The sequence below is a fragment of the Pyrus communis genome, chromosome 17, assembly GCF_041283825.1.
Source record: "Pyrus communis isolate YQ-2024b chromosome 17, ASM4128382v1, whole genome shotgun sequence".
Classification (NCBI taxonomy): Eukaryota; Viridiplantae; Streptophyta; class Magnoliopsida; order Rosales; family Rosaceae; genus Pyrus; species Pyrus communis.
Window position 1 is genome coordinate 7,547,408 of NC_142581.1, and position 14,039 is coordinate 7,561,446.

The following is a 14,039-nucleotide window of genomic DNA, read 5'->3' on the forward strand; positions in this document are numbered from 1 at the left end:
TTTCAAATCTTCTTGCACCTACCATTAAATAAAGGATTGACAGAATGTGACAGCCTGAAAGTGACTGGCTATGAAACCCTAGCTTCAACTTAGAAATGGGGCATCTTGCATCAGGATTTCAACTCAACAACTCTTGTTTTTTCTTCAATTTTTTTATACTGGCGATGTTAGGGAGGAGGAAATCGAGCCTAGGACTTCAAGTGCAGGGTAAAAGCTTTTAATTGCTTGAGATTCAAGTCTTGTTGCCAACAACTCGTTTGAGTGTGAGTTTTGAGATACAAGCACTTGTCACCAACCCATTGGAAACTATGCATTTTTAATTGAAGATGTTAATTAAGAGTCAAGACTAGCTTAAGGATACTTCATTCTCCAAATAAGTTTCCAAATTTCGATTCTCTTTTGCGTGGGAGAAACAATTAGGGGCGATTTGGATGGAGCAATTCCAAACAGTCGCCTTCACAATATAATATGACCAGGAATGAAGTATTAAGTAATTCCCAAAATCCGGTAGAATAAAGAATATAAATAAGCAATGAAGAAAACAAATTTAAATGCATCCAACACAGAGCACCAATGCTTTAGAACCACAATCAAGCTCACCTTTTATTGCAGGCAGTAACCAAAGAATCCCCTAAAAAAACACACTCTCTCGCTTTCTTTGCAATCCAATGTTACGAAAATTAACAAACTTAGCATAACCATGGAAGTAAGTAATATTTGGGAATCATTAACCGGAAAAAACCTTAAACTAACTGCGGTGTAAAGAACGTCAGCCGTGTGAGAACATCAGCTGAATGGAAGAGATATGCTAGCACTCAGTGGGAAATTATCTGTTTATTTAGCCCATTCCTTTCGAATATCGAAGGTGTAATTGATCTCCAAGTAGCACTTGTTATCATCGTCAAGAAACTGCAATAACAGAAAGACAACAAAATGAGACTTTGTAGTGGCGACTATATTACTGCAGTCAACTGTTTATTTAGCCAATGATTCTGAGTGAAAATCCTAAGATACTTCAACTAGGCTTACCTTTGATCTTGCAGAATATGAACCTCTGGCAAACATGCCAGAAGGCGTGGTGTCTTCCGGCATCACATGTATGTAAGGCTCTTGCTGAGGACTGAAAGTTCCAATCATCTCTTTTGTGCTGTCAACTGAAATTAAAATCCTCGTGAATGGAACAGTTCAAGTGCACAATATTTCTTTTTACAGGAACAATCAGAATAAAGATAGACACGGCTTACCCTTGACACCAGTTTTCCAAACAGTGTTGGTGTACTTGAGGCCGGATACAATGTTATTGCTAACTTGGAAGGAGAACTTCAGGTTATGCGGACTACCTTCTTTCAGCGTGAACCATAAGCCTTTGGGTTTCCCATCTCCCGGAATATCAAGAACAATGTCAGGTCTACCAGGAGAAAGGATTGAAAGCTGAATGAACTTCACTTCTGGTTCAAGAGTTTCTGTTGTAAAAGAGGGGAAATAATTACTATGTGCAAGAAAGGAACAAAAAACAATCGAGACAAGAGAGGAACCTATAAAGGAAAATGAATCAATACAAATTTATAGTCTCCGTGAAGATTAAAAATATTAGAAACAGATAGTTCAACCAAATTCTCAATTCTAAATATACATCCTTACCATGAAATTAGTAAACACTAAACGGTGCTGTTTTTGTAGAATTCTATAAAGATAGTATCACTCATGTCGCCAGATTGACAATTTCATCTCTACATTGCAAAAGTCTACAAGATTGAAGGTAAAAGATTCCGAAAATGTTCTAGTAAATGACAGATAGGTGAAGAATCACTAGTTTCTCATAAATGTGGCCAATAATTGACAGTTTCATCTTGACATTTCACAAGTTTACAAGATTGGAGGCAAAAGATTCCCAAAAATGTTCGAGAGATACGTGAAGAATCACTAGTTGTCAAAGTTAAAAAATATGGTTGTTTTACTATTAAGTTCAGATACATGCCTTATGCTGCAAGATACACATATGCAAAAAGGAAGAAGTGGAAGAATAAGCTCTAAAGTGTTCACAGACAGCAACATGTAATCACAGGTTTACGAGAAAGTTGAATTCTGTGATTGGCAATGTAGAACTGATATTCATTTTACGATCATGATTCTTGATAACACTGTTCATTCAAACGGAAAATACTACAAATTATGCATAATAATTCTAAATAATGATTTCTTTTTGGTATATTATAGGCTGCATAAAGCGATTTCATCGTGTGTGTGTACAAGTGAGCTTATAGCCTGAGCACAACGTCTCTGAGATGATCCTTGTTCTATCTTCTTCATATATATGCAACATGACAATTCATGGTAGAATCATAACCAAAATAATGAAAGCATATACAAATTCTCACATGAAAATTTTCTTCAGAAACAAGCTTAACAAGAACAGTGACTTAAGTAATGATACGCGTTAAGTACTTAAGATGCAAACATTATTAGGATACGAAATCATATTACTGTACAGGAAAAGGAAAGGACATCCAATAAAAGTAGAAAAGAAAAAGGGGTTAAAGGAAAGTTACACTTTAATTATTTCCAATTAGTTACCAACCACTTTGATCATTGGCAATCATCAACAGTGAAATATTAAAGTCAAAGGGAATGAAATTTAATAAAATTCTAGTAAAAATAAAAAATCTGTGCTGATGAAATGAATTTTCATACCTCCAACATTCTCAAAATCTACAGCCCCAAGAAGCTGCTCCTTCCACCTCCTCAAACTCTCATCATCCTAAACAACAATGTCAACCAACAATGCAGCAAACAAACAAAAGTCAACAACCCAACAATATTACATAAATAAAATAAAATAATTGTAAAAAGAAGCAATTTCTTTGCCATTAATTGAGCAGAAAAAACAGACCTTATCCTTCTCAATCTGTTCTTTGAGAGTGCACTGAGGACCCAACTGAATTTTACTGCTTCCCTCTTCGTCTTCCTCCTCCTCAGCCGCAGAAACAGAAGTCTCACTCATCTGCCTCCCAATCCCCTCCACTCCTTCACTATCTGTATCATCCTGGTTTTCTTTCTTTGTTTTTTTGTCACTCTTCTCTCCTCCCCCCATCTTCTTGGAACTTGAAATAGCTCCAAAATCCAGAAACTTATCAACTCATCAACCGCCACAAAACAAACCCACCTAGCTACGGCGAATTGCAGTAGAACTGAACAAACCCATTACACCAAAAACAGAGTTCAAGGTTCTTGCTTTGTGAATTGGAGAGAATATGGAAGAAACCCAGGTGGGGAATTGGGGAAGAAATGGCAGAAAGAATTTGTGTTTTGGGGACAACCCAATAAAGGAAATAATCGTCTGTGTGTTGGGGAGCACACAAGAAATAAGACCCTGAAAGCACAAAAAGGGAGAGAAAGAACAAGGCGGAAGGGAAAAATTGGCTTTTTTGTCTCCTATTGCTTTTTCTGTGGTGGGTGGTTGTTGAATTTCTCAAAAGGGGTGAGAGAGATTGAGGATGATTTGTCAAACTGAGTGAGAATTGGTCCTGTGGTGATCCGAAATATGAGTGAGAGAGAGAGAGAGAGAGAGGGGGGGGGGGGGGGGAAGAGAGAGAACGTGTAGGTCACTAATGCAGAAATTTATGGAGATATTGGGGAATGTAAAGTGAATGGAGAATTATATGTATGTTCTGCTCTGAACATTATCCCTTTATCCCCTGCATGTATAGGGATTTAGGATTTATTGTAGGGACCCACTTGCCATTGAAAGAAATGTAGTCCCCACTCATGAACGCGTCTTCTCTTTTAATTTTCTTATTAGGGGATGCTAATCAATGCTTGTTACTAGAGAAATAATATTGGTAAGGTTGCAAGGTGTTGGATAGAATTGAACCTTTTACTTGTGAAAAATGATAAATGATAAGTCATTTCATGCATTGTGATCTCCACATACATCAATGATCAGAAGTCATTCAAGCGCCTATAAGTAACTAATCCAAACATAATCTATTTAACATCAAACTTCACGATCAATTAGACCAAAAGCTTAATTTGTTGCAATATCAAAACACCATGGTGTAAATTGATAAAGCTAAACTTAGTGACTCATTTTCAAAAGCGTAACACACAATTTTACAATTGTCAAAACATTATAAAAAATAAAAAAAATCTGAACAAACAATCTACATTAATCTAGTTTAGCAGTAATCTAGTTTAAATTCTCCTTTGATGAAAATCAAATTTAAAACCTCTTATTTATAAATGAAAAAAAAATACCATTAAATTATAATATTAAACGGTAAAACATAAAAATTATAACCGTCAATGGTGCCACTGCCATGGCAGACTCTTTTGGAAGGTTGGAACCATGGCTGACATAAAAGGCTTTGTATTGCAGGTGAAAAGGCATAAACCCAATCTGTATGCTTTATGGGCTTCATTGCATCTCTCTAGAGGCCATATGGTCCTACAGTCCATGACTTTCTCACAACCTCTTTAAGCCCCCAAGACCGAGGGATTAAATACCATTTTGTCGACAGCTCTTCCTCCGTTAGCCCTCTTCACCCATCGTTTTATCTCTCTACGACAAGCAAGAGCCTTCATGCATGCACGCGTCCACAACGAACACAAACGGCGACCTCACGAGTCACACCTCTCGAATCACCATCCGACACCAACGACGACAACATAGATGATAAGGACGACGAAGATGACAACCATTTGTCCAATACTAATTCGAGCTGGAATTGAGAATTTCGTGGGCGATTTTGGCGTGCTCAAAGGCGTCGTAAGTCGGAAAAAGATCGACCGGGAGGTTGGTGCCGCCGATGTTGGAGTAAGATTGAGGGAAAGAGCTCATATGGTGGCAGAAGGAGCAGAACCAGACGCGAGAAGAAGCTGAATCAGTCTTCCTATTTTGTTTTTTGTTGTATTTCTTTGATAAATTTATGTTATGGCTTTTTGGCCTTTAATGATATTCCAATTCCAAAAAATGATGTTAGAGGTATCGACTTCAAGTGCTTTAAGATGCCGTCGAGATTTAATCAAGATGTCGTCGAGATGCATTCGATACGCCGTCGAGATGTCGATGAGTATTTGGGCATAGGGTTTCGAAACCTCTCATTATACTGTAAATTTAATCAAAATTAATAACTGATTGGGTTTAATTGCGCCAAGAACACGAATTTTGTTTAGTGAAGGTTTGTGTTGCCGTGGTCTGAATAGTAATGAAGTGTTTGGGTACTTGGGTAGTGACGATTTTCTATTTAATTTAGAATATAGAGATAGCTATCACTTACTAGATGCAGTTTGATTTAAAACTTTAGAAAAACATTGAATTTAATTAATGTCAATTCATGTAAAAAAATTAGTTGCTTGGGAAAGTTTTTTTTGAACAAATGATTTTTTTTTTTTTTTTCAACAAGCGATATTATATATACTAAGGAGAAGGGGTGGGCTTAGCCTCACAATGGGCTAGAAATAATGTGGTTCAAACTCGCTTTTAGCGAGAATCGAACCGAGGACATTTCACTTACAAGTGAAGAGGAATACCACTAAACCATAGTGCTAAGTGGTTGAACAAACGATATTATCTACACTAAGGAGAGGGGGTGAGTTTAGCCTAACAATGAGTTAACAATAATGTGGTTCAAATTTCCTTTTGTTAGAATCAAACTAAAAACCTCTTACTCACAAGTGAAGAGGAATAACACTTAGTACTAGCGACAATGGATTGGGAAAGTTAAAAAAAAGTGGAAAAAAAAAAAAAAAAAAGTAAATGTGGGTGCATATGAGAGAGAGAGGGTGAGTTTAGCGTATTGATATGATGATATAGTTGTGAGGTTCAAAAAAAAAAAAAAAAAAAAAAGAGAACAAAAACTTGTTTGTGCGAAATTACTTTAATGCCTACATTTTTGTCATTTCTAATATTTTCTTTCAGTTATGTATAAAGAATATAATAGTAATTTCATTGATTTTTTTTTTTTTGTTGAGCAGAGATAATTCTATTAATATGTAGTTTAAATTAGTATATGCAGAAGAAATAGCCCTAAGTTTTTCTTGTTTTATGAGAACTCTTTTCTCTCTTGTTTTGGTGAGAGCTCTTCCTTGGGAACTTATCTATGTTTTTGTTTGGAATTTCCTGATCCGACTTCCGTTCAGCCATTGGCTCTAATGTGGCCATGGTCATTGGCAACCTCTTGTCTGTTTCCCTTCTTTTTTGCTTTTGTATCCCTTGCTATACTGATAGATCATTCATCCTGTTTGCATTCGTTTTAACTTGCAGTCCTAAACTCCGATTTCCACCTTATTTCCACTCCGATCTTCAAATTACATGTTCTTCTTCCCCTTCCTCCATGTTTCTAACAACTGATTTCCACTCACTTCTCCTAATTCTTTCCACCTTGTTTCTCTCTCTATTTCCGTTTCATCCTTTTTCTCATACCCCCAACTCGCTCCATTCCCCCTTGTTTTCACACCAATCTCGATATGGAACTATATCTCCTAACCGTGCTTTGACATGAATTTTTCAGAAGGTGTGTAGAACTCTGGCTCGGGTGTTTACACCACCACCTATTACTTGTGTGCCTTTATTGGCACACATGCCTGTGGTTTTCCTGTCGGCTTCCCCATTGGTTTCCTTCGTTTAATGGTGGGGGATCGTATGGTTCTATTTCGAGGATGATAGAGCTCTGCGTTTTCTCATTCCGTGGCCTTTGTTTGGTCAGACCTTAGCCTGCATTGTGGTTGATGATCTCTCCGTTGCTATGGTGATGACAGGGGCATAAATTACTTAGGTTTTTTTGTTTGTTTGCTTTTTGTGATGGGCCCTTTGCTGATTTTGGGTACTGTTTTTTAAGTTTGAAGTCCTACTTTACTTTGTGCTTGATTTGTTGTATTTAGGCCTTTTTTTTATTGGTATCTGTTCTTTGATGGTAATGACTTTTACCCTTTCACCAATTTTTTTTTTCATCTTGTTTTACTCAATTCAAACTCTGATTCTGGATTCGGCTTCGTAAAACTGTATAAAGTAGATAAAGAAACAACATTTTTCACCTTAAAAATATTGGGAAGTTGGCACTAACAATGGATTTCCTAAGTTTAATTGATGGTTTGTAATAAGGCTAATAGAGCAAATTCCCTATTTGAATCTTATGACATTAAATGCATGTAGTTCTATACATTTGAATAACTAAATGATTTTCGATTTGAATGACATTTTTTTACAGATGAACATCAATTGAAGAGTGAGAAATTGAATGGTTCCGAGTATAAAATTTATACATCATTTGTAATAGATGAGATAAGTGAGTATTATCCATTGAGGAAGAGAGAAAGTGGGCATAACATGATTGTTGTTGCAAATGTAAGGGTAGATGAGACACGGGAGGATGAGCGATGAGAAGGCTAAGAGGGGATGGGAAAAAAAAAAGAGGGGGGGTGGAAGGGTAGAGAAGTATAGAAGGTAGGGAGGACATGAAGAAGGTGAGAAAGACTGCCACTAGCCCCAATTCAAAGCAAGGGGCCACGGCTATGGAGTTCCTGGATCCTAAGGGGTTTTTTTTTTGAGAATGAGAGAAAGCAGGCTTAGAGATAGAAAGGGTCTTTTTTATTTTATTTTATGCAACGGCGTGTGATGACTTGTGGTGGATTGCCCTGATTAATATGACATATTTCTTCAACTCATTGCATGTTAGTAGCTATAATTATCAAGAATGCTAGGTGATAATTGTATGTGATGACATATGTTATTAGTACAAGAGGTAGCTTACGGAGGAAGCTTAGCGGTTATTGGACGTAGTTACTATAAATAACTAATTGTATGGTTCGAAGAGGGGTTAATAAGAATTAGCAATTCTTTACAGAAATCTCTCTCTCTCTCTCTCTCTCTCTCTCTCTCTCTCTCTCTTTCTCTCTCTCTCGTACTAAATTGTTCTTGATCTTTCTGTAAGCTTCTAAGTTGATTATGATGGTATCTAGAGCTTACGATTCACCTGTGGATTAGAGAGTTCTTGATTGACGGGCGCTTGATTTCGCTACGGGTTGTAAGGTTTCTTGGATATTGATCTTTGTTCTTGAGCTGTTAATTTCTTGTGAATCTGTTGTTTTCTGGTGGAAATTTGGCATATGTTCTGTTTCTGTTGATGTATGGGTAGTTCTTACGTTTATTTTTTTTTATTTTTTTTTATTTTTTTGCCACAGTCGATGAATTCAGATCTGCAATTTTTAGTTCTTTATGGTTTCTTTGTACTTTTTGTTGCTAAGGCCGATGCCGTAGTAGTGATTGATTGTTAAGAATATAAGTAAAGGCCAATGCCATATAAGTGAAAGTCGATACCATATTAGTGAAGGCCAATGCCAAGATTTGTGGTGAAATTTGTTTAGTGTTCTTGATATATTTGTGAAGGCCAATTGCCCAAATATATTGTTTCCGTGTTGATTGCTAAAGATCTGTGCTTGTTCTTGATAATTCAGTATGACTAATTCTCAAATCAAGATTGAAGGAATTTTGGGGATGTTAACAATTAGGCTAGGATATACAAATTACTCCAAATGGGCATATCAATTTAGGTCAGTACTCAAGGGTTATAAGTTGTTTGACCATTTTGATGGAACTTTAGTTTGTCCTCCCAAATTTGATATCAATACTGATATAGGCGTTACAAAAGAAATTACAAAGGCTTTTCAGGAATGGGAACAAACTGATTTGGCACTACTTAGTCTTTTGATTGCTACTTTGACAGATAATGCTATTGATCATGTACTTGGTTGTACAACTGCTCATGCTGCTTGGTCAATTCTTGAGGATCGATATACTACTGTGTCTAAATTGAGGATTAATATGTTGAAAACTGAGTTTTAGACTTTACAAAAAGGAACCGATTCTATTGACAAGTTTCTTTCTCGGCTTAAATCTATCAGAGATCAACTCATTACTACTGGAGAGCCAATATCTGATAATGATTTGATCATTGCAGCTTTGGCTGGTTTACCAAGAGAGTATGCAATAATTAGAATAGCTATCTTGCTAGGGAGACATTTATTTCTCTAAAAGAATTTCGTGCTTAGCTTATTAACACCAAAAGGGATATTGACAATATAAAACACACTCTTTCTCACTCTATAACAGCTTTTTACATGCAAGGTTATTCTTCTACATCTGGAGGGAGTTCAAGTTCTTCATCCCAATCTCATCCTAATGATGGGTTATCTTCAGATACTGTTGGCACAATTTCCCCTGGTTCTCTTCATCCTAATTTCATGAATCCTTAGTTTTCATCTCAGTTTCCATTACCTCTACCAGATCCATCTCAGCAATCATCTTCTTATGGATATGGTTTTGGTTACACTGGTAATGCCTCTTCTACTTATAATTCTAGTCCTAGGCCTTCCAATACTCAGAAAAATAACTTTGGAGGACATCAAGTAGGTGGTTATAGGTATTACAACAAAGGCAGAAAATTGAATTCTAATAACTAACAAGAAGGATGGCAGTCTTGGTCTGGTAACACAGACACTAGATTCAATATGCAACCTGAATGGCAGATATGTCAGAGAAAAGGTCATATAGCTCTCAACTGTTATCACAGGAATCCAAGTTCAAATCAGGTTCATTTGTAGAATGTCAAATCTTTGGAAAACGTGGACACGTTGCATTGGATTGTTATCATCGAGAAAATTTTGCTTATCAGGGAGCACATTCTCCTCCTTCACTATAAGTTCATCAAAAGTTTCCTTATCCATCATATTCTACTTCATTTCTAGGTTCTTCCCAGCCTAGTGCATCTCTTTATGTTATGCAAGCTCAGCATGTGAATTCTTCTTCTCCTAATGTTGTTTGGGTGGTTGACATCAGGGCTTCGCATCACATGACCTTTGATGTTCATAATCTTGCACAAGCTACTCCTTTTGAAGGTTCTGATAGGATTAAAATAGGCAATGGTCAAGGTTTGCCTATAAAGCACATTGGTTTTACTTTACTACACACTCCTTCATATACATTGAAATTGACTAATGTTTTACATGTTCCTCAAATTACTGAGGATTTGTTGTCTGTCAAACAATTATGTGAAGATAATAAGTGATGGTTTATATGTGATGATGTGTGGTTTTATGTGCAGGACAAGGTAAAAAGGAGATCTTTTACAGAGGCAAGAGTAAGCCACATGAGTTGTTTCAAATTCTAGTTGCAAGACCTATAAATTCTTCAGTGCAGATCAGTACAGTTTTAGCATATCTTGGGCAATATATCAAGTCTTCACTGTGGCATCAGAGGTTGGGCCATCCTACCAATGAAGTCTAGTCTTCTGTTTTGAATAAGTCTCAAATTTCTCATGTAATCGGTGATGTACATAAAATGTGTTCTCATTGTATTCAAGGAAAAACGTCTAGGCTTTCATTTCCTACTGAGTCTACTAGGTGTTTGTTACCTTTTAAGAAAATACATTCTGACATATGGGGGCCTTCTTCAATCAAATCCATTGAAGGGTATAAATACTATGTAACCTTTGTGGATGATTGTAGCAGATTCATCTGGATTTTTCCTCGATGCAATAAATCAGATGTTTTTCAAGTATTTGTGCAGTTTTATAATTTTGTAACTGTTCAGTTTGGTGTTGTTATTAAGTGTATTCAATCCAATGGAGGTGGTGAATATCTTAGTTGACAGTTTAAGAATTTTTTGGTTTCCAAAGGCATGGTACATCAAATTTCTTGTCCTTATAACCCACAACAAAATGGGTTTGTTGAACGAAGGCATAGGCATATTGTGGAAACAGCAATTACTTTGCTTATTGCAGCAGGGTTGTCTCAGTCCTTTTGGTTTCATGCTTGTGCTCATGCTATGTATTTGATTAATCGGTTACCTACTAGGTCTTTACATATGGATTCTCCTTTTTCTACTTTGTATCACAAGCCACCTCAGTTGCAACATTTAAGAGTTTTTGGGACTGTTATTTTTCCTTATGTCAGACCTTATAACAATAATAAGCTTCAGCCAAAGTCCAGTTTATGCATTTTTTTTGGCTATTCAGTTGGATATAAAGGTTGTATTTGCTATAATATTCAGACTCACAAATTACTGATTTCTAGACATGTTGTGCATGGTGAAACCATTTTTCTAGCGACAATGATGCAGTGTACTCCATCTCAGTTATCTTTAGGGGTTTCTAACTCTCTAGTGTCTTCCCCTATAGTGGTTACTATTCCAGTTTCTATGCCTTAAGTATATCAGACAAATACAATATTGGTATCACACAGTGACACAAGAATGCTAGGTGGGTCATCACAGTTAATTTATAATTCTTCAACTCCAACTGTTAGTACTGCTCTTTCAGAATCTGAAACATCTTCTTTAACAATGCATGGTAGTGCTACTCTTCCTACTCTGGGTCAATCATCTTTGTTACCTGTCCATCATCGTACATAACTTCAGGTATTACTTCCTATTTCTTCATCACATATTCTTCCCACCAATGTGTCTTATTATACCTATCTATTTCAAACAAGATTGAAAACTGGTGCCATATCTAGGCAGGATTACTCTGCATATTTGGTTTTTTCTAGAATTAAAGTCATTACAGCTGGACTCGGAATCTTGTTCTTTTGCTGGTTAATCATTTCTAGCCCAAGTCACTGATATTGATGAACCTAAGAACTTCAAGATTGCCTCTTCTGATAGTCATTGGCAGCAGGCCATGCAGGAAGAGTATGATTCTTTACAATCTCAAGGGACTTAGATTTTGGTTCCACCTCCTGTTAATCGATCTGTTGTCGGATGTAAATGGGTTTACAAACTCAAGAAGAATTCTAATGGTAGTATTGCTAGCTATAAAGCAAGATTGGTGGCTCAAGGTTTTACACATGAACATGGCATTGACTATTCTGAGACGTTCAGTCCAGTTGTACGGCATTCCACAGTAAGGCTTATTCTAGCCTTAGCTACAAAACATAAATGGAAACTTAGACAACTATTATTCTAGCCTTATTCTAGCCTTTACAAGAGGGGGTCTATATGCAGCAGCCTAAGGGGTTTGTTAGTTCTAAGAATCCTTCTTATGTTTGCAGACTTGTTAAGTCTTTGTATGGGCTCAAGCAAGCTCCTTGAGCTTGGCATTCCAAATTCACAGGAGTTTTACCATCCTTGGGGTTTGCTTCTTCACAATCTGATACTAGCTTGTTTGTCAAGCATGATGATATTCATGTGGTCATTCTATTGTTATACGTAGATGACATTATAATGACCGGTTCTGATGATACTCAAGTTCAACAAGTCATAGATAGTCTCGTAGAAATTTTTGAATTGAAAGATATGGGTCATTTGACTTATTTCTTAGGGCTGCAAATTCAATACAAACAAAATGGTGATTTGTTTGTTCATCAATCAAAGTACACTAAGGAGCTTCTTAAGAAGGCTGGGATGGAATCTTGTAAACCTTCACTGACACCATCAAAACCACATACTTAATTGCTTGCTTCTGAAGGAATTTCTCTCTCGGACTCAACCTTTTATCATAGTATAGTGGGTGTTTTGCAGTACCTCACTTTTACGCGACCTGATATAGCACATTCGGTGAGCCTTGTTTGTCAATATATGCAAAATCCAACTAATCTTCATATGCACCTGGTCAAGAGAATTCTGCGATATCTTCAAGGGACTCTACACTGTGGGTTAACATACAAAGCTAATTCTGATGTTAGCTTATCTGCCTATTCTGATTAAGATTGGGCTGCCGACATCAACTCGTGACACACCCCGACCGAGATCGGAGTGTGCTGGCCGTCACTCAAAGGTGACGTAGCCATGTGCACGTGCGGAAGCTAGTAAAGTAGTAATATAAAAGTACGAATGATTCAAAACTAGCATACAAGTACTAGAATAAGTGCTAGTAAGTGCGATACAAATTCAGAGCAGGTCTATAGCAGTCCAAATAAAACGACAACAGTAGTACGCCCGAAGGCGACCCTACAATGGGGAGTGTCTGTCAGAACGCCGGAAAGCCCTCAAAGGAAACCACCGCAACGGCTAAGCAACTAGAACCTGGAGGGGCGCAAAACAAAAGCGTGAGTGGGCAAAAACAAAGCTCTTAGAAAACCATTTAGCAAAATACAATCTAACCCCTCGCCGTAAAACCTGTATACTTCCCAGAAAATGAACATATAAACGTATGTATAGATATACCAAACATGCTCAAGGGTATACTAATCATGCTCAATATATGCCATGTCAAAATCTCATAATGATATGCAAGTGCTCAGGTATGAGTCATATCAATCACATAATCCTTTGGCAGCCGGAGTCACCTAACGTGACCTGTACGGCTGCATATAGAGCTCAAATCTCAATCTCAATATCTAAACCTGCCCACGAGTCGGAACCACCTAAAGAGGTCTGTACGACAGGCCTGGGTGTAATATGTATATACGCTCTAGTGCTACGATCACGTGAAGGCTGTGCGAATAATCGCGGGTCACCTACGAGTCGGAACCACCTACTGTGGTCTGTACGACAGGCCTATGCACCTAGCTTGGATCCAAGCTGAGCGTATGGTGCGGGAGGTGAACAACACGTGAAGGACTGTGCCCTACTCTGGGCGGGAGCACTAACACCGGGGGTGCAGGTTATGAGCTCTCTAAGCATCTCTAACCACTATTTAATGCAATCGTTAAATAACGCTTACCTGGCACTTACCTATGCCTCCACAGCACCAACATATAAATATATATGACATATGCATAATTGAATATATAATTAAACGTATATGCCACTACTCATGCATAACCACCAATTATATAAAAGAAATGGCATATAACGAAGCATTTATACTAATTTCTGGGAATTAATATGTATATAGGTATATACGGAAAACAAAAGCCCACTCACTGGTATGTAGAAGGGTCGTAGCCCCCCTGCCTCGCGTGTGCACGCTCGTCCTCGGGGTACGTGTCACCTAAATGCGAAACAACTATAAAAACGTTAACTTTAAAGCACATAACTAACTTCTCGTAATAACTTCTCATACATTGCTCAAAATGGGCAATTGAATATACCAACGTGCTCTACA

At 37.3% G+C, this 14,039-nt stretch overlaps 1 protein-coding gene across 1 annotated transcript; it reads right to left on the minus strand.

Annotated features, from left to right (window-relative positions):
- Positions 1-577: 577 nt before the first annotated feature.
- On the minus strand, positions 578-3,937 carry LOC137749168 (rho GDP-dissociation inhibitor 1). The gene is made up of 5 exons (XM_068489281.2): positions 2,891-3,937; positions 2,692-2,758; positions 1,245-1,463; positions 1,030-1,154; positions 578-909 (listed from the first exon to the last, which is right to left on the minus strand). The coding sequence occupies exons 1-5, from the start codon at positions 3,089-3,091 to the stop codon at positions 835-837; spliced, it is 687 nt and encodes a 228-aa protein (XP_068345382.1). The 5' UTR covers positions 3,092-3,937; the 3' UTR covers positions 578-834.
- Positions 3,938-14,039: the final 10,102 nt, after the last annotated feature.

What these genes read in the sequence shown, in the direction of transcription:
- LOC137749168 (XM_068489281.2), bottom strand. Translation starts at nt 3,091, where the DNA reads ATGGGGGGAGGAGAGAAGAGTGACAAAAAAACAAAGAAAGAAAACCAG. An exon ending in TTGGAAAACTGGTGTCAAGG is followed by an intron (nt 1,155 to 1,244) that starts GTAAGCCGTGTC and finishes TTTTAATTTCAG; the next exon opens with TTGACAGCACAAAAGAGATG. An exon ending in CATATTCTGCAAGATCAAAG is followed by an intron (nt 910 to 1,029) that starts GTAAGCCTAGTT and finishes CTGTTATTGCAG; the next exon opens with TTTCTTGACGATGATAACAA.